At 40.2% G+C, this 25,435-nt stretch overlaps 1 protein-coding gene across 1 annotated transcript in view; it reads left to right on the plus strand.

The window, feature by feature from the left end:
* Window positions 1-25,435, plus strand: part of gmds (GDP-mannose 4,6-dehydratase) — a 103,419-nt gene that overhangs the window by 12,401 nt on the left and 65,583 nt on the right. The window contains exons 2-5 of the mRNA XM_063001430.1: window positions 3,424-3,468; window positions 3,676-3,763; window positions 8,465-8,574; window positions 24,199-24,391. Of these exons, the coding sequence (XP_062857500.1) occupies window positions 3,424-3,468; window positions 3,676-3,763; window positions 8,465-8,574; window positions 24,199-24,391 (436 nt within the window). The remainder of the gene's footprint in view (window positions 1-3,423; window positions 3,469-3,675; window positions 3,764-8,464; window positions 8,575-24,198; window positions 24,392-25,435) is intronic.

The raw sequence follows: 25,435 nt of genomic DNA on the forward strand, positions 1-25,435 counted from the left end.
CTCTCACACACGATAATACAAAAATAATTACATGTACATAAAATTCCTTAATAATATACGACTGAAAACATAATACAAGATCAATAAAACACCAATTCCTGCTGTGAATATTATAAATGTAACATGGCGTTATAAAAACAAACAAGTAACAAGTTGTAACCGAGCGGTTAAGGTACTGGACTAGTAATTAAAAGTTCCCTGGTTCGAGCCTCACCGCTGCCTGGTTGCCACTGTTGGGCCCTTGAGCAAGACCCTTAACCTCCAATTGCTTGGACAATACACTGATCAGCCATAACATTAAAACCACCTCCTTGTTTCTACACTCTGTCCACTGTCTATTTTATCAGCTCCACTTACCATATAGAAGCACTTTGTAGTTCTACAATTACTGACTGTAGTCCACCTGTTTCTCTGAATGCTTTGTTAGCCCCCTTTCACCCTGTTCTTCAATGGTCAGGACCCCCACAGAGCAGGTATTATTTAGGTGGTGGATCATTCTCAGAACTGCAGTGACACTGACATGGTGGTGGTGTGTTAGTGTGTGTTGTGCTGGTATGAGTGGATCAGACACAGCAGCGCTGCTGGAGTTTTTAAACACCGTGTCCACTCACTGTCCACTCTATTAGACACTCCTACCTAGTTGGTCCACCTTGTAGATGTAAATATATAAGTATATTTTTGGTTGGTGGAATATTCTCAGTCCAGCAGTGACAGTGAGGTGTTTAAAAACTCCATCAGCACTGCTGTGTTTGATCCACTCATACCAGCACAACACACACTAACACACCACCACCATGTCAGTGTCAGTGCAGTGTTGAGAATGATCCACCACCTAAATAATAACTACCCTGTAGAGTCCTGACCATTAAAGAACAGGCTAAAAACAGTATGTAGAGTAACTGTTGTTCTACAATTACTGACTGTAGTCCATCTAAGTGCTTCTATTTGGTAAGTGGAGATGATAAAATGGACAGAGTGTAGAAACAAGGAGGTGGTTTTAATGTTATGGCTGATCGGTGTAAATTGTCACAGTACTGTAAGTCGCTTTGGATAAAAGCATAAATGTAAACAAACAATAAATGGCAGGTTTGTAAGATGTAACAAATGAAACCAAGATAAATGATTTGAGAACTTTTTCCATTATTAATGTGACATCTGTACAATTCATTAAAAAAATAAAAATTTAAACTAATACTTTTTTGAAGCACCATTTGATCTAATGACAGCATTCAGTCTTTTTGGGTTTTGAGTAAATCAGAATGGCACACCTTGGCCAGATTGTGAGGGCATCTCCTGTGCACACCTCTCTTTAGGTCACCCCACAGGTTTTCATTAAGATTCAGGTCTGGACTCTGACTGGACCAGGCTTCTTTTAGTGAAAATAGTCTTGTTGAGAAAGAAAAGTTTTACCGTTTAGCACAAGAACAACCCAAGGCATACCTCCACATCTTCAGCCTTTTAGCAGAGGCCTGAAGGTTTTGTGCCAAAATGAACTGATATCTGGAACTGTTCATCATTCCCTCCAGCTTGACTAAAGCCCCAGTTTCAACTGAGGGAAAAATAGCTCCAAAGCATAATGCTGCCACCACCATGCTTCACCTTTCTTCTGGTGATGTGCAATGTTGTTTCTTGCACCAAACATACCTTTTGGAATAATGCCCAAAGTTCAACCTTGGACTCATCAGACCATAACACATTTACCCTTGTGCTTTGGACAGACTTGATGTAGGTTTTTGCTAAATGTAGCCATGCTCGACCACACAGCCCAGACACATGAAGAATATGGGAGATTGTTCTCACGTCATACCCCAACCAGTACCTTCCACAAATTCTTGCAGCTAATTTAATGTTGCTGTAGGCCTCTTGGCAGCCAATTTGACCCCTTTTTTCTTTTGGAAGGTCGTCCAGTTGTTGTACATGTAAAGGATTTAAAAAAAATTTATTTGAACATTTCAGCACTAAAAGTGACTTGACTTTATAAGATTAACAGTGTAAAAGAGAAGCTGTTTCCAGTTGATTCTATGATATGCTGTAACAATGCAGCAATGTGCAATAAATCTATTTTATTCCTTATATAAATGATTGATTATATTTCTTACATTTTATTTATTAATTTCTTCTGAAATGCCACACTTACAATAAAACACATCCTAATAGAACACCCCAAATACATCTAGGAAGGACAACATATACACATGCCTGAAACCATAAAAGAAACCTTTACACACAACACATGCACACAACACAAGAACAGTTTTAATCTACCTTGCAGCCATAAAAAGGAAAATATATAATGGCCATTAAATGAAACATACACTATATTGCCAAAAGTATTCACTCACCCATCCAAATCATTGAATTCAGGTGTTCCAATCACTTCCATGGCCACAGGTGTATAAAACCAAGCACCTCGGCATGCAGACTGCTTCTACAAACGTTAGTGAAAGAATGGGTCGCTCTCAGGAGCTCAGTAAATTCCAGCGTGGTACCGTGATAGGATGCCACCTGTGCAACAAGTCCAGTGAAATTTCCTTGCTACTAAATATTCCACAGTCGACTGTCAGTGGTATTATAACAAAGTGGATGCGACTGGGAATGACAGCAACTCAGCCACGAAGTGTTAGCCGCGTAAAATGACAGAGCGGGTCAGCGGATGCTGAGGCGCATAGTGTGCAGAGGTCACCAACTTTCTGCAGGGTCAATCGCTACAGACCTCCAAACTTCATGGAATGGGTTTCCATGGCTGGGCAGCTGTATCCAAGCCTTACATCACCAAGCGCAATGCAAAGCGTCGGATACAGTGGTGTAAAGCACGCCACCACTGGACTCTAGAGGATTAACCCTATGGATTAAGAATGGGATGTCACTCAAGTTCATATGCGTGTGAGGGCAGACGAGCGAATACTTTTGGCAATATAGTGTACGTGTTACACATGGTGTTAAAACCCAAATAAATAAATACAATTTATTTATTTGTTCTGAAAAGATGTGCATTTACAAAGGCAAGGCAGGAACACGCACTGGACAGGGCAACAATCAATCACTGAATGATACACACTTAATCTTTACTCACTCATTCATATCTAGTGGTCATTTAGAGTAGCCAATCCATCTTCTGCAATTGTTTGGTTGGCAGAAGGGAAAGCACAGTGAATTGAAAACATAAACAAACAGAGAACATGTCAAACTCCTTAGAGAGAGTGAATGGAGGAATGTTCCAGCTCCCAGCTCGGTTCCCTGGGACTTTTGTCTCATACACTGAATCAGAACTCACACTGATTTAGTGAGAGTTCTGATTCAGTGCGGTTCATTTCCTGTGCTGGAATGTTTTCTAGTGAAATTTAAAGTCACTGTGGCTCATTTGAGTGTGTGTGTGTGTGTGTGTGTGTGTGTGTGTGTGTGTGTGCGTGTGTGTGCTTTCAGGATGGCTCGTACTTGGCAGAATTTCTGCTGGAAAAAGGCTATGAGGTAAGAGATTGCAAGACCTGCTCTGTAAAGATCTTAAACCCCTTAGCACACACACACGTTTGGAGAATACACTCATCCACTATTCACAGCTTATTTCACTTTCTGTAACATCGTTCCTGTAAGTCCTTTCATTAGTTTACTAGAAGAGAAGAGGTCTCACAAATGTTTTAGGTTTTTTTTTCTCTGTTTGCATTTCTGTCTGTGTAGGTTCACGGTATCCTCCGCAGGTCCAGTTCCTTTAACACAGGCCGTATCGAGCACCTTTACCACAACCCTCAGACACACACCGAAGGAAGTGAGTGAGATTATTATTTACTTTCCTTTACTAACACAGTACACACAGGGGTGGACAAATGTACCCCAACACACAGGTCCAAAGCAGCGCTCCTCAATCAGGGTTAGAAACCCAACATGGTTACATGAAATGCAGATAAAGTTCATTTAAAATACATTTCTCAGAGTTGACAAATTAAAATTATAATTGAATCTATTCAAATGTTAGTTTAAAAGCAAATCTTAATGTCATTCACTTGTTAGCAGGCTTTTCTCTAAGTACCTAAGATGCAGAAGGTAGATTGCCTGACCCGTATTGGTCCTAGGTGTTATGTGTGAGTGATTATTACCCGATGATTAATAATATTGCTGCCTCGCACACAGTGCTGCTCGGTGGATGCAAGTTTTGTGTTTAACCTTTCAATGTAAAACACGCTAACAAATTACCAGCCTTTCACAGCCTTTATCTGTTCCTCCACCAGCAGATCGATCACTTACTGTAGGCCAGCAAAGAACAGAGTCATTTGTCCACCCCTGATACATTTATTATTTATTATTATTATAATTTATTGTCTGTATGGATTCCACTGATTATTTCTGGGTTTTTACTAACACTAGGTTGTTTTAGGTATTTGTGGCTTCAGTACAGCCCCTTTAATTTTGTTTTATTTCATTATTATTGATTGCAAGTTATTAATTCATTTATAAATAAATTGTTTAGATCACAGTTGTTATTAGTCTTATGTCTGGGTTTGACCGAAGCCCTGCAGTGGATTGGCGCCCCATCCAGGGTATTCCTGCCTTGTGGTCAGTATTAAAAATAATTGATCTGATAAAGTAAAGCAAATAATAGCTAAATTTATAACATAATTTATGTATTTAATTACTTTTATTCAGGGATATTTAGCCAAAAAAGTCTAGTAAACATAAATACATGAAGGTTCATACATGGTGTTTTTTGCCCTCAAATACACTAATCAGCAATAACATTAAAACCACCTTCTTCTTTCTACATATAGAAGCACTTTGTAGTTCTACAATAACTGACTGTAGTCCGTCTGTTTTTCTGCATGCTTTGTTAGCCCTCTTTCATGCTGTTCTTCAATGGTCAGGACCTCACAGGACCCCCACAGAGCAGGTATTATTAAGCTGGTGGATCATTCTCAGCACTGCAGTGACACTGACATGGTAGTGGTGTGTTAGTGTGTGTTGTGCTGGTATGAGTGGATCAGACACAGCAGCACTACTGGAGTTTTTTAACACATCACTGTCACTACTCACCTCACTAGTCCTCCAACCAAAAATATCCAGCCAACAGCGCCCCGTGGGCAGCATCCTGTGACCACTGATGAAGGTCTAGAAGATGACCAACTCAAACAGCAGCAATAGATGAGCGATCGTCTCTGACTTTACATCTACAAGATGGACCAACTAGGTAGGAGTGTCTAATAGAGTGGACAGTAAGTGGACACGGTATTTAAAAACTCCAGCAGCGCTGCTGTGTCTGATCCACTCATACCAGCACAACACACACTAACACACCACCACCATGTCAGTGTCACTGCAGTGCTGAGAATGATCCACCACCTAAATAATACCTGCTCTGTGGGGGTCCTGACCATTGAAGAACAGCATGAAAGGGGGCTAACAAAGCATGGAGAGCAACAGATGGACTACAGTCAGTAATTGTAGAACTACAAAGTGCTTCTATGTGGTAAGTGGAGCTGATAAATTGGACAATGAGTGTAGAAACAAGGAGGTGGTCATAATGTTATGGCTGATCGGTGTATATAGTTCATTTTAAAAAATCTGATTGTTTTTAATTAAACACTTGATCTTGCAGTGTGGATGTAGGTGTTAGTTATAATAACAGAAATTTACATATTCAGCATTTAGCAGATAATTTTATTTAAAGCAACTTACAATTATGACTAATAAACTGCAAGCAATTGAGGGACTTGCTCAGCACCTTGCTGGTTTTGGGGCTCGAACCAGGAACCTTCTGATTACTGGTCCAGTTCCTTAACCCTCATTAACAGCTGTTAATACAGTACATACACATCACACAATAGTTCTTAGGTTTGTTTGATAAAAGGCTCAGAAGTGAATAAAATGTGGAAATCCTTGTGTGTCTAACTTTACCATCTATCGGCAGGATCTGAATCATCAGCAGGGTGTAAGTTGTTTGTTTAATTAACATATTTTTCCATCGATCTTTTTCTTGATTTAATATAATTATACAATCTCATTTCTGGTTTTCATGATGACACAATTAAAGAACCAGTTTTCATTTAAATGTACCTTTGTATGTTGTGAAAACCAGAATTGGTGCAAACTGGTATCGGGGATTCCTCTGTTCATTAGTGATATAACTTATCATGTGTATTCTTTCAACCTCAAATTTATTTAAAAGAAAGTAGATTGATTCTTTCCTTTTTTTCAGTAAGGCTGATTTATATTTCTGCACAGATGTACATGCACCCGTCTGCAGCATGGTGAAGTGCACACGCACCCTTCCAAAATCTTAACTTCACATTATACAGTTGATGTGATTGTACACACATCTGGTACATCCATTCTTTGATCATTGTATACTACACTACCATACAGATACACTTGTGTGTATACAACGCACATTGTAACCGTTGGTGAACCATACTCAGCACTGTAATGACACTAGCATGGGAATGTGCTGCTATGGTATGAGTATATCAGGTGCAGCAGTGTTGTTGGGATTTTTAAATACTGGCCTCTTTATTAGGAACACCTGGGAGGGTTTCCTCCGGGAGCTCCGGTTTCCTCCCACAGTCCAAAGACATGCAGTCAGGTTAATAATGGGAGATACAAAATTGTCCATGACTGTGTTTGACATTAAACTTGTGAACTGATGAATCTTGTGTAATGAGTAAACTACAGTTTCTGTCGTGAATGTAACCAAGGTGTGTAAAACATAACAATAAAATCCTAATAAATAAATACATATTAGGAACACACTCTGTAGGCACCTGTTGGCTATTTTTCATGCACACCGTGTCCTAATCTTCCCCTAATCTTTTATCAGTGGACATGTTCTGACCTGCAGGACTATTTTTATTTAGATTTCTCCATCCAGCATTGACAATAAGGTACAAAATACTCACCGTTGCAGTGACTCACTGTTCCACTTACACCAGTGCAGCACACCGTGCCATGTTACACAGTGCAGTGCTGAGAATGACCCACTACCCAAATAACATCTGGTCAGTGGGGAAGGTCAGTTTGGATTGGTGAACGGGTTACACAGGCGAGACAGTGTACAGTGCTACAGTTAGTAATTGTGTGTTTACAAAGTTTATCTGTATGGTTGCTGTAGCTATTATATGGACAAAAGTATTGGGACACCCCTTCTAATTATTACATATTTGTGTTTCAGCCATAACAGTTGCTAACAGGTGTAACAAATCAATCAAATTATATACTTCCAACTTTGCAGCAACAGTTTAGGGAAGACCCTTTCCTTTTTTAGTATGAGTGTGCACAAAGCAAGGTTTATAAAGACATGAAGAACAGCTTGAATAAAGAAACTCCAGTGACCTGCGTGGAGCCCTGACCCCAGCCCCACTGAACAGTTTTGGAATGAACTGGAACATCAGCTGAGGCTTTCTTGACCAACAACAGTGCCCAGACATACCAATGCTCTTCTGACTGAATGGGCACAAATTCCTCTAGACATACAGTATGTCAATATCTTGTGAGAGACCTCGAAAGAGTGGCTGTTAGAGCTTGAAGGATCACATGGAGGTCACTTTATTTTAATACCATTTGTTTTTTAAATCTGGTGTCCAGCAAGCTAATGGTCAGGTGTCCAAATACTTTTGGTCATATAGTGTACGTGCCAGATTGGTGTAGCTAATAAAGTGCTTGATGAGTGTATCATGTAAACAATTTTTGGATGAGCAGAATTTTGACAGACCCCTCTAAGGTGTAGAAATGCAGAAGTATAAATTGGCCTGTGGAGAGATTGTGTTGGGGTGGAAGTGTGTGTGTTGGTGTATTATATATGAATCGCAGTGGATTTAGCCAAGGTAAATACAAATACTTAAGCAAATCATTTATTTTACTTTGTTTTACTTCGCTATAATTCAACAGTTTTTATATATACCTAGTATTATATCATATTAAATACTTAGTTTGAAATGTGAAATTAGTTTGAATTTATTTGCTTTATTGTGGCTGCATGGTGGCTCAGTGGGTAGCACCGTCACCTCACAACAAGAAGGTCCTGGGTTCGATCCCCAGGTGGGGCGGTCCGGGTCCTTTCTGTGTGGAGTTTGCATGTTTTCCCCGTGTCTGTGTGGGTTTCCTCCGGGAGCTCCGGTTTCCTCCCACAGTCCAAAAACATGCAAGTGAGGTAAATTGGAGATGCAAAATTGTCCATGACTGTGTTTGATATAACCTTGTGAACTGATTAACTTTGTGTAGTTGAAACCAATTTAAAACTGTACACTGTTTAAGTAGAATGGCGCTCGGTTGGGTATCGAGATCAGGGTTTGAATCTCGGCTGTGCTTTCGGCCGGCCTGTCATCTACACAGACATGATTGTCTTCGATTGCCCTGCAATGACTTGCCGTTCTGTCCAGGGTTTTCCTGCCTTGCACCCAATGTGTGTATATATTTTAATATTATGATTTCTTTCTATAGTCAGTTATTTGTGTGTGTCTGCTTGTGTGTGTGTGTGCTGTAGATATGAAGTTGCACTATGGAGACCTGACTGACAGCACATGCCTGGTTAAAATAATCAATGAAGTCAAACCCACTGAAATCTACAATCTGGGAGCACAAAGCCACGTTAAGGTAAAACCGTCCCTCAGTGTTCCTGTAGGTCATTTTCTCTCTGTGGTTGGGATACACAACTTCTCTTTGTGAACTGACTGTTCTACTCCTACACCAGCTAGAACACACACACATGCACACACACACACGCACACACATAGATTGGTTTTTAATGAGTGATGCATCTGGGTGTGTAAGGTGAAGCAGTGACCCAGTCCGGCAGTAATTCTGAAGAGTAGGCGAGGATGCACACTGTGCTGTTTTTGCTTTTCCCTTCCCTGGTCTTCACTCCTGATGTGAACAAGTTTGGGATGTGGTCGGAGGGATGTTACTCATTGGCTTGGTCATCAGATAAATGTTTGTGTATGTGTGAGGAAGAGAGAAAACCTGTGTGGGTGTTTTAGAACAGTTGAGTAATGAGAACAAAGACTATTTGAGTTTCAGAGTGAACAATCCGACTGATATTTCCCACAAAGCCTGTACTGGTCACTCATCTCACAACAGTACTGTGTTGGTGGTCTCGCTGACCAAAAAAAAGAAATAAAGCAGCAGGGAACATTACAACAATGTGGTTTGTGCGCTTAGACTTGTCTGTGCTTCCATCTGAGCAGTCCTCGGAAGATTTTAGATGGATAAATAAATGCTTTAGATTAGGGCTTGAGCCAAAATCCTCTATTGCGGTATGAAGTTTAATATAATCACAGTAACAGTGTACGTGACAATATAGAAATGATTTGTATATACAGTATTTGTAAATGGCATTAATTGGACCAGTCCTCACACGGCCTTGTATACTCCTGTCTCAAACAACAAAAAAACCTTGCTTAAATGTGCTGTAAATTTGTCCATTTTTATGTTATTAGGGTGGCAGGAATCACTTCTATAGCCACGTTCCTGTAGGAGTTTCCTGCATTACTTTTGTATTGTTGTAATGACATTTTCAGCTCACAGTAATACATTCAGATCATAAAAATATTGAATTTTACACTTAAGAAAAATTATGAAAGAGGATAGATAAGATAAGAGATTAGATGCCTTTATTGTCATTGCACAGTGTACAACGAAATTGAGTAGCAATCCAACGGTGCTTACACATACAATAAGTAAAAATAAAAGCAGAAATTATATACATATACACAACACACACACATGTATGTATGCCTAAGAATCTTAAATATAAAGAATAAAGACTAAACTATAATTATTAAAAAGGACAACAGACATTGTTTACAGCAGTGAGGTAGCAGTGGGGTATTGCACATGCCCTGGATAGCTTAAAAAGATATTGCACAGAATATATATTTAGCCCTAAAAAAACAATAGTGCAGTCATAATAAATATAAATATGAATTACGGTCAGAGTAGAATGAAACATTGTGCCATGTTTTAAAGGGGTCCCGTGTTTAATGTTGTTGTTCAGTTTACTTGTGCAGTGATTTTATAAGTCAGTTGTTAGTGTGTGGTTTGGAGGTGTTCAGTTCCCGTATGGCCCTGGGGTAAAAACTGTTTTTTAGTCTGTGACCGGGCTGTGATGGACCTGAAGCGTTTTCCAGAGGGCAGCAGGTCGAACAGATGATGTCCAGGGTGAGATGGATCTCTCAGTATGCTGGTTGCTCTGCTGAGGCAGCGAGAGCTGAAAAGGTCCTCCAGGCTGGGCAGTGGGCAGCCGATGATCTTCTGGGCAGTGTTGATGACCCTCTGAAGAGATCTCTTATCTGCCGCTGAGCAGCTACTGTACCATGTTGAGATGCAGTATGTCAGCACACTCTCAATGGCGGAGTGGTAGTAGGACACCAGCAGCTTCTCCTGAAGGTTGTTTTTCCTGAGAATTCTTAGGAAGTAGAGTCTCTGCTGTCTCTGCTAAAAAAAAAGATTACTGTTCATAATATAGTTATTATTTACCATATGCGTTTGTGTTATATATTAATCTATACACTAATATTGTAATTCCTTTCGACTGTACCATTAGGGGTCGCCACAGCGCATCATTTGCCCATATATTTTGCTTGGCACAGTTCAACCCTATTGCTTATCTGAGCTCTGGACCGACACCAATGGTGCACTGATGTGTCCCCCTAATTTTAAGGTTCACGTAACACCATGCGTCTTCTATATTTGTGAGCCCAGTTTAAGATTCAAAACCCTGTAAAAATGTACACACTAATATACAGTGCTGGACGGTATGACAGTACATTCTGTATACTGTCTTTGATTCCTTATACCGTATGGATTTTTCAAATACCACCATACCATAACATAGTTAATACAACAGCTGTAGGCTTCAGTAGGCAGCAAATCATATAATATTGTTTGCCGCTGTGACCTGTGGTCAAGTTGTACAGTGTAGTTTGCAAATGTCATTTTATTTGTTAAAGGGGGGGCTAAGAGTAACTGTACAATACTTAAATATTAAATAATAAAATTAAACAATAAAAACTGTATTTATTGCAACTGTTTCACACGTCCTGATTCCATCATATATATATTGTCATTTTGTGGGGCCAAGCAAAGCTTATAGTACTCAAAACATTTCTTATATACATGGTGAAATTAAAGCTTTTTATATTCTATGTACTTATGACAGTAGAATAAACCACAGACATAAAAAGTCCCAGTCATACACAAAAAAAAACATACCATGTTGGCAAATTTGTTAAAAAGACTAACCAAATTATAGACGTGAGATATTAAAGCATATTTCAGATATTCATGTGCACAATTTGGAGATTTGGTTAAAATTGGGATTTGTTCTAGTGAAAGCTACTTTTTTAAAATAAGTGTCAATGTGATTCAGTATTCAAGAGGCTTTATTGTCATTTCAGCTATATACAAATAATATATAATTTATTAACACATTTATTAATTTGGGTGGCACAGTGGCTAAGTGGGTAGCACTCTCACCTCACAGCAAGAAGGTCCTGGGTTCGATCCCCGGGTGGAGCGGTCCGGGTCCTTTGTGTGTGGAGTTTGCATGTTCTCCCCGTGTCTGCGTGGGTTTCCTCCAGGAGCTCCGGTTTCCTCCCACAGTCCAAAAACATGCAAGTGAGGTGAATTGGAGATACAAAATTGTCCGTGACTGTGTTATGAGTAACTACTGTTCCTGTCATGAATGTAACCAAAGTATGTAAAACATGACGTTACAGTCCTAATAAATAAATAGATTAATTAATACCTGACCTCACAAATGCTTTTTTGACTGAATGGGCGATTCCTACAAACACACTCCAAAATCTTGTGGAAAGCCTTTCCAGACGAGTGGAGGCTGTTAGTTCTACATTCATTTTGATTTTGGTTTGGGATGTCCAGCTCTGTTTGGCATTTAGTGCATGCTGTGCTCTAGTAGACCCTGTATACAGTATGTGTACAGTACATCAGTCTATAATTCTATCTATACAACTTGGGTTTTTTTGTATTGTTTCATTGTGGTCAGTGTATGCCCACAGCAGACGCTACGTACCTGCCGTGGTTCTGACCATGAGCAGAACAGTGTGTTCTTTTGCTCTTATAGACCATCTGCTTTAAGGTTCGACACGTTGCTTTTGACTTGTTTTTTCACTGACTATGATTATAAGGAGTCGTTACTGGAATCAGTGAAGCCTTTCTGTCCGCTCGAACCAGCTCGAGTCTGGCCATTCTCTTCCTGACTCTCTCATTAACAAGGCGTGTCTGCCGGCAGAACAGAACCGTTCTGTGTTCGCTCAAGAGGCTGTTGTGCATAATATTCCCAATACATCGGCACTTTCCGACATTCTGGCAGCAACAACCATCCGCCCGTCAGTCAGTCGGATCACATTTGTTTCCTGTCTGATTCTTGATGTGAGCATTAACTAAAGCTCCTGACCTGCCTTTGAATATTTGGCTGTTAACTGGATGAATAAATAAATGAGTTTAAAAATTAATTAATAATTAGCAAAAATCATGATTTTATGAGCAACCACACATTTATGCTGCTGTAAAATAAAACCAGAGCAGATCTAATCAAATCCTCAGATCAGTAAGAAATTAATACCATTAATAACGCTCACTTGATCTGTAGCAAAACATTCTGACCACGAGGGCAGCACAGCAATCCTGCTGATCAAGTGGGTGCAGCACAGCATTATTGGTTCTGGTTTTAACTTGACCATTAGATTCTGTCTGGATGAAGTTTGACATGTTTCATCCATGCCCGCAGTATCTTCCCTCCACCTCGCAGAGACCTCTCAGAAGGTGAATTAGCTGCTTTAAATTGAGTAAAAGTGTGCGTGTGGTACCCTGCCATGGATCGGCTCTCCATCCTACATAAATACATACTGTATATACGCTATATGGTATATGTTTGAATGCCCGACCATGATCATGTTGGACATTTCAAAATTAAGGTGACCATGGGATTTTGCACCCATTTAGTCAAATAAGCATTTGTATGTCTGGGCACTGATGTTGATCAAGAAAGTCTCAACTGATGTTCCATTTCATTCCAGAGCTGTTCAGTGGGGTTTCTTTAAACCAAGCTCTTCTTGTTTTTTATAGAGTTTGCTTTGTGCACAGGGGCTCAGTCATGCTGGAACAGGAAAGGGTGTTCCCTAAGCTGTTGATTCAAAGTTGGAATCATATAATTTGTTTTATATAATTGATTTATTACAACTGTTAGCAGTTGTTGTGGCTGAAACACAGGAAATTAATAATGTGAAGGCGTGTACATGTTCCTTACAAAAGCTTGTAAAATTCAACTAACTGGAATCGTCTTCATATTTGATTTGAACGCGTCACTTTTCAGTTGCACCAAGAATTGATTGAGCAATTAAATCAAATGTTTCTGCTGCTTTTATGTGGCCAAAAAAATTTGAGTTGTCATTGAAATATAAAACAAGGTTCCACAGCAGTGGCATACAAACTGTTGGTAGGGCAGTTGTAGCCTTGCGGTTCAGGTACTGGACTAGTAATCAAAGAGTCGCTGGTTCATTTACATTTTCAGCATTTAGCAGAATCTTTTATCCAAAGCGACTTACACGATGAGCTGAACAGCATGAGCAACTGAGCGTTAAGGGCCTTGCTCAGGGACCCAACAGTGGCAACTTGGTGGTGTCTGGGCTTGAACCGTCAACCTTCCGTTTACTAGTCCAGTACTTTAACCACTGAGCTATCACTGCCAGGTTGCCACTTTTGAGTTTTTGAGCAAGGCCCTTAACCTTCAATTGCTAAGACAATATACTGTCACAGTACTAGAAGTTGCTTTGGATAAAAGCATCTGCTAAATGTCTAAAATGTAAATGTAAAAACTGCAAGGCAAGTCCTCTTTCAGAATCTTAGAGGAAGCTACTGGGGTGGAATAAAGTGACCTGAATTTTTGGGTTATTTTAATAAGGCCACAAGCAATTATTTTCTTCTACTTAATTGATTAATTACATCTGGTTAAAACAAATTAATTAAATGGTGTTTTTAAGGTGTCTCAGTACTTTTTGTCCATATAATAGGGTACATATGGGTGGTGTGTTGCACATTTCCTTTAGTGACACACAGGGGTCAGAAAAGTGCTGCAGTGTGTGTGTGCTTAGCAAAATTCTGTAGCACAGTTTCCTTTAGAAATGTCCCACTGCTGAGAGAAATGAAAAACCTTCCTGCCTTAACTTTATTTTACTTCTTTGTTTTAACTTGTGACTGAAACAATGTGAATAGTTTAAGCAAGCATTCAGCTTATGTGTACAGATGTGTACAGAATAAGCAGCGGATTTTGTTCAAACCCAGGATAAAATGTACTCTGGTGTAGTTGGCGGTGGGCATGGACTCAGTAGTGAGCAAAAATCCCTCTCCATGCTGGCTGGCGGCTCTTTTGTTCACACGCTGTTTGAGTGTGTGTTTACATCAGGATTAAAATTGTCAGGCTTGGTCGGATTTGTTTTATATGAGCGAGCTGAAAAGACTTTGGTTGTTTGCATGTGTATTACAGTCTGTACACATGTTGTAGTTCTTTATTTAGGGGGTTTGGACTTGAAAGAATGAAATGATAGACTTTACAAAGGTGCCTGATTTGTCTTTTCCTGATTGGATGAAAATGTAATACAGTGATTTAATTCATTACTGTAGCTATTATTAAGCAACTCTAATTTGAGGGGTCATACATTTATTAATTTTATTTAAATTTATTTTAAACATATCTAGCATGGAAACGTACCTGCTTCCTGTACCTTAAAAGGGGGAAACATGCTCACATGTTCTCTATTTATATGAGTGTTTCCTTTTGACCCACTACCCTAGTTGATCTGACCACAAACAAATGAAGCCTTATTCATAAAGGAGTTACATCACCACTACACAGATTAAAAACATGATTTATTGTGTATGGCAATGAATAGACCCACAAGGCATGATGGATTTTGTTGTGAAAAGCATGAATCACATAGTTCAGTTCTCATTCCATGTGGGCCTGACAGAATTTCTCTGATTTATTCGCGTTCAGCCTGGTACTCTTTATCACACATTCATGGATTTGTGGTAAATGTGCCATCCCACCAACATCCATACGTGCTGATAGGACTCTTCCAGCACCAGCTTGTTCCTGCATGCAGCTCGGCGGCGGAATGCTTTTCACTCGCATCCTAAGTCACGCCGTCATTCTATAGGTTCATTATAACATTCTTTATAATGCTTTTATTCGAGACTCCAGTAAACCAGAAAAAATGCCACGTCTTGGTTAAACACAAGCCAAGAGCATTTAAGTATGCAATAGTGCTCTGATGAGCTTCTTCTGATGATGGAATGATGCGATAACGAAGAGGCATCGAAACGAAGCATAGGCGTTTCCTATCGACAGGAACCCACCTTTAGATTTTATCTCTAGTGACAGATTTATGTTGGAACCTGGACTGGGTACTTGTGTACTGCACCATGTCTTACAGGGGTCAAAAATGTCGATTCATCAACGTACCCCTGTGCTAGATCAGTGTAGGTTTGATGAACCACTTTTTTTTTTTTTTTTTTTTTATATGAAATAGGTTTGTACATTCTCTCACTTACTCCTACACAGACAGGTCTGATTAAGTACCTCTGAACAGTTTGGTGGTGGTGTGGGGGGGTATATCTGGGAGTGAACTGACACATTCCTGTCACGTCTCCATTCCCTCCAGCAGTTCTTGCTTCTCTCCGGTTGAAGAGCCTCCAGTTATAGCAGTAATTATTATAATGTATAATAATTATAGTATGAAGCATTATTAGTGTATTTCAGACTGATATAGATGCACTGATATGCAACAGGAGGTCATTTTTAACTAGATAGTTTACCGGACTGTTCCAGGATTCTGGTACAATGATCAATTCAGTTGAACGTTTTGAACTGTGAGTATCCTAGACATGTCTGAACTTGTCCATTTCATAAAGATTTTAATGAATGGAATTAACTGTTACCAAAGAAGAAGGAAATTGGTGCACAATTGGTGCACATATACTTCTAAAATCCTGTAGACGTCACTGTTTTGAACATTGAGCAGAGCGTTGTTGTACAGTCGTACAGTTAACTCAACACAGCTGCAGTGAAGTAAAACATCTGAATACATTATTAATAGACATTTTTGCAACAGCAAAGGTTTTTTTTTGACTGAATGATTCCAACATATACTACTTTAACAAAAGAATTTGAGTTTGTAAACTTCTTTAACAAATTAAGAAGAACAAAACTTCACAATAAACGGTCAGTGTAAAATATTCAGGGGTGGCTCGGTGAGTAGCACTGTCGCCTCACAGCAAGAAGTTCCTGGGTTAGATTCCCAGGTGGAGCGGTCCCAGTCCTTTCTGTGTGGAGTTTGCATGTTCTTCTGGTGTCTGTGTGGGTTTCTTCTTCGAGCTCCGGTTTCCTCCCACAGTCCAAAGACGTGCAAGTGAGGTGAACTGGAGTTACGAAATTGTCCATGACAAACTTGAACGGATGAATAACCAAAGTGTGTAAAACATGACGTTAAAATCCTAATAAATAAATAAATAATTCGTTATTGTAAAAAAAATTATTAAATGTTGTAATAGAGCCCCGTAACCGTCTTGTTAGGAATTACGATTGACCTTTGTGCAGTAAAACTAGCCCTATTACTATGGGCACAATTAAACAATGTATTTGCATTGGATAATGGACTGTTTAACATTGTTAGTTCATCATCCGCTTCGTCCTGGTCAGGGTCGGGAAACATTAGGTGTAAAGCAGGAATACAGGCGGCTCGGTGGGTATCACTGTTGCCTCACAGCAAGAAGGTCCTGAGTTTGATCCCCAGGTGGAGCGGTCCTGGTCCTTTCTGTGTGAAGTTGTTCTCCCCGTGTCTGTGTGGGTTTCCTCCCACAGTACAAAGACGTGCAAGTGAGGTGAATTGGACATACAAAATTGTCCATGACCAACTTGAACGGGTGAATAACCATGAATAACGTGTGTAAAACATGACGTTAAAATCCTAATAAATAAATAATAATTTGTTATTGTAAAAAAATATATAAAATTATTAAACGTTGTAATAGAGCCTCATAACCGTCTTGTTAGGAATTACGATTGACTTTGGTGCAGTAAAACTAGCCCTATTTCTATGGGCACAGGTGAACAGTGCGTTTGCATTGGATAATGGACTGTCTAACTTTTTTTTCATCATCTTGGTCAGGGTCGGAAAACACTGGGTGGTAAAGCAGGAGTACCCTAGACAGGGTGCCAGTCCAGCGCAGGGCACAGCAGTGATGAACAAACTGCAAAACCTTTCCACGTTTAAAAGCTTAGCAGTAGCTACTGGGGAGCAATAAAGTAACTGGATTTTAATAATGTCAGATTTTACATGTATACATTTTACATATATACAATAAATATATTTTTTTTTTAGAGGGAATCTTTATAGAGATTTTTAAAAAACTGGAAACTTTTGAGTTGGATTTTTAACAGTGGATTGAAGTGATTGGGTTTGTTCTTTATTTTGCATTAGTTTGGTGAAGCTGCGCATCACATCCCTGTGCACAAAAGACAGTGTTTATTGAACCTGAACTCTATTAGCTACCAGTGCAGCTGTGCTCATTTAACATGCAGCTGGATTCACAGAAGCTCCTGAAGTGCCTGCAGAACTTTACAGCTGGATTCCACCAAAATCCGTTTAAGCCCATACATTTTCTCTCATCTAAAACTGTTAGTAGAAACTAGTATTGGTAGTAATTCTGTACTTTTTTTTGTCTTGTGCTTGTTTGTACACACAATATTGTAGCAGAAAAGAAAAGAATCATACAGACTAAACCACTGCATGGCGGTTTTCAACGAATTCTGTGACTTTTCTTTGATTGGAGGAGTGTTTTTCTTGAGACTGTTGTGGCTTTTCAGAAACTTTTACATATACCACACTCCGTATTTATCTGGCTTGAAGCTCTTGTTTTAACATGATCAATAGCTTTTAATAGCTTTTTAATTAGTTCCTGAAGGAACTCTGATTGAACCGTTAATCACTTCACCTCCCAGATTTGTCGAGTTGAACTAAATCTGTTGCATTTCTGGGACAGAAAGCTGAGAATTTTGGGAAGACCAAAGTGTTTAAAAAAAAAAAAAAAAAGTTTTGAACAATTGGAACCCAGTGCGTCCATGATTTAACCTCCTGGCAGATGCTGAATCATTTTGAGGACATTTACACCTGTGTTTTTAGCAGCTTCTATTTTATAACATATTTTCTTGGTGGTTTCTTGATTTTAAAATTATATTATAAAATTATATCCAGGACAGGGCGCTGATTCATTGTAAGGCCGCCACCCTTTGGACATGACCAACAGATTTAGATGCCGATCTGCCAGTAGCACTGCTGGGGATTTGAACCCTGTGGTAGTGGGTTTCTTAATACCTTTTTTTCTGGTGTAACACTTACTGTGACAGCTCTACAATAAATCTCCAACACCGTTCACTCTGTCCATCATCACAGGCGAGCTGATTTATACAGCAGTGCTATAAAACAGATTTGTTCCCATACGAGCAGTTATTAAGCTGTCATATCAAAGATGAATTTACCAGCCACCACACATGTGTGTGTGTGTGTGTGTGTGTATGTCTGTGTGTCTGTGTGGCTGCAGAGTTAAATTCCTATGCCACGGTGCCGTGGGCGATCGTAGGCCGGGGCAGTTCAGGCCGTCAGTGTGTTAGCGATGTTTTGTTAACCACACAATAACTTCTCTCATTCTTCCAACCCTGTAACTGACAGCACCTGTCAGCTGAGATGACACAACATGCCCTGTGTGTGTGTATGTGTCAGACTCAGAGGTGCACCGGTTAAAGGGGACGGGGGCGGTGACGGGGGGGTTTACATGTGGAAGCTGTTAGCTGCTGTCAGCACAAAGCTAACCCAGAAAGAGAGATGGACACAAAGAGCTGCAGGGGGATCTGGGGCATCTTTTTACTATTCACACTTCAGATACACTGAAAGGGTGTCAGACTTTACCAAAGCACATTAAGTGCACTCAGCACAAGGCTGGGTACAAATATCAGGAATCTCAGATTATACTCAAGGACACATGCCCCCCACCCCCCTTTTTTTTAAATAAATGCAGGAAGTTATAAGTCCAACATACAAACTAGAGTGAAAACATTTCAATATTTACATCATTTATTTATTTATTAAGATTTTAACGTCATGTTTTACACTTACATTAATGACAGGAACGGTAGTTACTGCTTACACAAGATTTATCAGGTCACAAGGCTATATCGAACACAGTCTTGGACAATTCAGTGTCTCCAATTCACCTCACCTGCATGTCTTTGGACTGTGGGGGGGGGGGGGGGGGGTGGCATGGTGGCTAAGTGGGTAGCACTTTCGCCTCACAGCAAGAAGGTCCTGGGTTCGATCCCCAGGTGGGGCGGTCCAGGTCCTTTCTGTGTGGAGTTTGTCTGGGACTGTGTTCGATGTGACAGCCTGGACTACCTGTTCTGTCATGAATGTAACCAAAGTGTAAAACATGACGTTAAAATCCTAATAAACAAACAAAATAAACAAACTTTGGACTGTGGGAGGAAACCCATGCAGACACAGGGAGAACATGCAAACTCCACACAGAAATGACATGGACCAGGCGAGGTGAATAGCGCCAGTGCCCTCTGCTGTTTAAAGTGAATTGGTTCATTATACACGTAAACCGATTCGAATCGTGGCACATGTGCACCAATTTTTAACTCCCTTGTGGTGCATCGTTACATCCTGTGCTGTAAAATAGTAACATTATGACCAGGGCCGGCGCTAGGGGGGGGCTGAGGGGGGCATTGCCCCCCCAAATTGTGTCTGCCCCCCCAAGCACAATGCAAGCAACGGCTATTTTTAAAATGATCTCTGAACCAATCACAAAAATGCATTTTGTTTTACAGTGTGAAGATATTTCCTTGCTTATTCCTGATTGGCTCTTTGAGTCATATAAAAATCGGCAGACTGCCCCAAACAGTTCAGTTCGGCAGTATATGTTCTGTTAGTGTGAGCGAGAGGCAGGTATACTGGTAAACACTTTTTTTTTTACAGAATTAGTATTCTTTTGTTTTCTTTATATTTTAATTTCCCAATAATATAAATATTCTCACTCATTCCTATTTCCACGTTTGAATATTCTCAGTCTGTGTGTAGGTACATTTGTCAGCTTTGACTTAAATTTGTATTAAAGCCTTTCAAGAAATAGAGTTGTTCTATTAGTAATGGCAATTTAATTAAGGGGGCGTATTAAAATGAAATACAATTAGATAATCTTTTTTCTCCATTTACATAATCAACATGTATTTTTTAATCATTGGGTTTTAAGTTTAAGTTCGAAAACATGCATTTTTATTTCTTTACCTCATACATCACTTTAAGCCAGTATCAATAGCTTGGCTGTCATCATTCATGCACAAATCAAGCCTTGAATATATTTCTGGCTTCAAAAACATGACTATCAACATGCCCCCTCATTAGGTTTTACTGCCCCCCCAAGCAAAGCAGTCCAGAACCGGGGCTGATCATGACCCTTAAAAACGAAGCAACCAGTAATTAAAATGTACTTGAAATAATGTATTTGAATTTATTGTTCATTTCATTTAGTTTTCATCAAAAGTTTGTCCTGGTCCGTGTTGCGGCAGGTCTAGTTTTGCTGTAAAACGGTGATTACAAGGCAGAAACATCCAGGACCAGGTGACCCTGGGCTTTGGTCTTCACACCAGCCTTCCCCAGACATCATGTCATGTCTGCATAGACTCCTGGTTGGCCCATAGCACAGCTTAGACTTGAACCACAGACTCAGCAGTGGTGGGCTAGTATAATAGACGATGAAAACAATGAATTCAACAAGCACTGAATTTATTGTTTTAGATTTATTTAGAAGACCCTGATATGTGCCCAGCGGGATATTCCGCTAGCACACTAGCGCCGAGATTCTGAACTCCTCGGTTCGAAACTCTGTGTTGCCTCCAGTCAGCTAGGCGCCATCTAGCGGGCATAATTGGATATTAAAGCCGGATAGGGTCTCTCTCATAACTAATGCAATTATGACCTCTGCTGGCTGATTGATGGCGCCTGCACAGAGATGAGAAAAGAGTGCTGTCATGCATACGGCATGCTGCCCACGTGTCGGAGGGGGCATGGGTTAGCTTCGTTCTCCTCAATCCGCATTGGTGGAGAGGAAGCATGATGCAATCGGGCAATTGGACGTGCTAAAAAGAGAGAAAAAGGGAGAAAATGCATAAACAAAATATATGTACATAAAAATAAATAAATAAGTTCAGGTCTCTGAGAAACTTCTGTAAACCATGAACAGAATATAAAGTGTGTGTGTGTGTGTGTGTGTGTGTGTGTGTGTGTGTGTGTGTTTATGTTGGAGAAAGTAAATGAATGATGAGCTGAGCTTTTGGCCAGTCAGAAAGATTATTAAAACGGCAAAAGGGTCAAAAAGAAAGACATTAGTGGTAAATGAAGCATGGATGTAACCGGCTAATTAATTCCATTCTTGGCGTGCTGAAGGTTGTAAATGTGGAGGAGTAGTATGCAGGATGGGGGGGGGGGGTGTGTGTGTGAATGTGAGAGAGAGACGGAAAGAGAGAGAGCTGTCCCTGTGTCAGTATAAATCCCAACTTTTACAGAAAATGTTTAACATTTTAATTTACGGCATTTTGCTTTTATCCAAATCAGTTTTATAACTGCAACAGAAAACAGTAGTGATTTAACGGATTGATTGATCGGGAGGATAAAAGGCTTATTGAAAGAAAACCTAAGTGCTGAATTAAAGTGAATCCCTGTAGTCCTGTTCTGAAATCCTGTGGAAAGCTTTCCTGAAAGAGGCCACAGCCATCAGGGAATAGCATTTCCATGAAAGGGTGAACATGGTCTGCAACAATGCTTAGGTAGTTGCTACGTGTCAAAGTAACATCCACATGGATGGCAGGACCCGAGGTTTTCCATCAGAACATTGCCCAAAGCATCACACTGCCTTCACTGGCTTGCCTTCTTCCCATAGTGCATCCTGTTGACATAGTGCTCCCATAGTGCATCCTGGTGTTCCCCCAGGTAAGCGACCCACATGCACCCGGCCATCCACGTGATATAAAAGAAAACATGATTCATCAGACCAGGCCACCTTCTTCCATTGCTCCGTAGTCCAGTTCCTATGCTCACGTGCCCATTGTTGGCGCTTTCGGCAGTGGACAGGGGTCAGCATGGGCACCCTGACTGGTCTGCAGCTATGCAGCCCCATACGCAACAAACTGCGATGCACCAGCATTACCTTCTTCAGCAATTTAAGCTACAGTAGCTCGTCTGTTGGATCGGACCACACAAGCCAGCCCTCACTCCCCACGTGCATCAATGACCCTGTCGCCGGTTTACCACCGTTCCCTCCTTGGACCGCTTTTGATAGATACTGACCACTGCAGACCGGAAACACCCCACAAGAGCTGCAGTTTTGGAGATGCTCTGACCCAGTCGTCTAGTCATTACAATTTGGCCTTTGTCAAACTCGCCTTAAATCCTCACACTCGCCCATTTTTCCTGCTTCTAACATCAACTCTGAGGATAAAATGTTCACTTGCTGCCTAATATATATCACCCACTAACAGGTGCCGTGATGAGGAGATAATCAGTGTTATTTACTTCACCTGTCAGTGGTCATAATGTTATGCCTGGTCAGTGTATAGTGGACTGTTTGCCCACTAGGAATAGCCAGCTGCTAGCAACCTGCCAAATGTTGACCTTCAAATTCAGGGAGTGTGAATTTCCCCTGCTGTTACTGGATCTGCAGTGACCTCTGTAGTCTTTGGAAACCACCGGCTTCATAGATGGCATGATGATGATGGTGATGATGTCAGGTTTTGGTGGTAGAACAGTGTCTACACCAGTCTGCACACCCATGCCAGCTCCTTTTCTCTTTTTGCAAACACCCTGTTCTCTCTGCTCACCCACGCATACATTAAGTAATGTCATCAATCATCTACATGTCTCATTTCAACAGACACCGAAATACTTGACAGTGGTTTCCATTTCCCACTTATCAGCTGTCAGTCAGCATTGCTCTGTGTGGATGATGTATGGGGTAAACTGGATCCCTCCCAGCGCGCGGCCGTACGTTTGTGTAGAGGTGTGCGTCTCTGTGAAAAAGACGTTCCTAGTCAGAATGAGCTCATGTCAGCGTTCTCTTACTTACTCATCATCCCACTCTGGCAGGGATTCAAACCCGCCTCATGTGTGGGTTCAATTCTGTCTCAACTCGTTATGTGAGAGCAGAGAATATTCAGGCAAGTGCCAACGTTGCCATGGAAAAAAAAGTTCTGTGTATTAAGAGCTCAGGAAAATCACTTCAATTGCCATTCAAGTCCACAGTGAGAGGAAAATGTGCTAAAATACCAAAAACAGAAGTGCTTGAATACTTTTCTGTCGATTGACTTGTATTTATAAATATTAACAAATAGGGATGTAATGATACACTCTACCTATGATGCAATGCGGTTCACGATACGACTTTTTTTAAACAAAATGAAATTGAAGACAAAGTTTCCTTTTATTATTTCTCTTTAAAAAAAAATGTGTGCTTATATTTTATTTATACAAATAAAGAATGTCCTTTTATTTCTGAGGTAGGTACAAACTATGCAAAACAATGCTGCACATTTATCTTTTTGTGTAAAAAAAAAAAAAAAAAAAACTTAAATAAAATGTTAAAACAAATCCAACATTATATAAATAAATGAATAATACAAAAAAGAAAGTATCCTCACATAAATGAATTTGGCTGGAAAATTCCGAACTTGGCCACCCTGTAGTGACGTCTACCAGGCGAAGTGAATAGCGCCAGTGCCCTCTGCTGTTTAAAGTGAATATCGATTCATTATACATATAAACTGATTTGAATCATTACACACGTGAATCGATTTTTAACTGTCTTGTGGTGCATCGTTACATCCCTACCATAATGCAATTTAAATTAATCCTTAAACACGGCTTTACATCCGACTTTAGTAAATAAATACTTAGTACTATTTTAACAAGACTTGGACTTTTAAACCCTACTATTTCCATCACCCACACTCACAGTTCTGTTTGCCAACACATTACAGTGAAGCTGGATACATACACACACAAGTAAACTGAAACTTAAATTGAAGAAATAGCAGGCAATGCCCAGGTGTGTGTTTCTCATTTTTCATTTTTTTGTTTTAACTGTGCGTTTCAGATTTCCTTCGACTTGGCGGAGTACACTGCAGATGTCGACGGTGTTGGTACGCTGCGTTTGCTGGATGCAGTAAAGACCTGCGGATTGACGAACGGTGTGCGGTTCTACCAGGCGTCCACCAGTGAACTGTATGGCAAAGTGCAGGAGATCCCACAGAAAGAGACCACGCCGTTCTACCCACGTTCACCTTACGGTACGCACATACATGCCAAAGAAAGAAAATGAGTGGAGGGGGGTGTGGGGCTGTATGCCTGGAGTAACCATACACACCGAAGTGACAGAAAAACTGGTACACTGGTCTAATACTTGGTAGGTCCCCCATGGGAGTGCAGGCTTTCAGAAATACAATGGTACATGGGTTCCACAAGCTGTGCAAATATTCGGTAAGCAGTAAACACAATACTTCCTGCACAACAGTCCACAATTCTGTTGTACTCCGAGGTTGCATGGCATCCCAGATGTGTTTCATAACATTAAGATCTAGTGACTTTGGTGGGAACAGCAAAACTCCAAACTCAGATGAGTGTTCTTATAACCATAATTCATAACATCTCTAGACGTGTGTGTCGGCACATTGTCTAGTTGGAAGAGGCCTAACTCATCAGAATGAACACAGGACATGAACTCGTCAGAAAGGACGCACACACAGCATTTACCTGTCCGAGACGTTAGCAGACGTACCAGGGGTCCCATAGACTGCCAGCTAAACAAACCTCATACCATCAAGGAGCCACCATCAGCCGATACACTTCCATGTTGTACCAGTTTTTCTGGCACTTCAGGAATACCCCTTACTCTGTGATACCTGCAGGATACCTCTTTCTATTAAACACATACTGACAATGTACTAGATACTACAACAACACATGCACAACAAGCAATACCAAAGACTAATTCTTAACCAAGCAAAAATGAAAACGATCCTTAATTTCTTGAAAAAAATTTGAATGAAGGGGTGCATTTAAAGAACAACATAACAACAACACTTGGCAATGGAGCTGGCATGAGAATGATTTACCCTTCCTGCTGTGATTATAACCATGGTGTAAGCATGGCATAAAACAAATAAATAAATGGTGTAATTGAGTAAAATCACATAAGCATAAATAAGTATCTGTTAGTTTGTCTAGATGTTAATTGGCTTGGGCTTTAAATTGAAAAAAATAGGCTGCTCCCATTAGTGGCTAGGTTCACTATTGCATAGCCTTTAAATTATACTGATTACTGTATTATTATT

The sequence above is a fragment of the Trichomycterus rosablanca genome, chromosome 9 (genome assembly GCF_030014385.1).
Source record: "Trichomycterus rosablanca isolate fTriRos1 chromosome 9, fTriRos1.hap1, whole genome shotgun sequence".
Classification (NCBI taxonomy): Eukaryota; Metazoa; Chordata; class Actinopteri; order Siluriformes; family Trichomycteridae; genus Trichomycterus; species Trichomycterus rosablanca.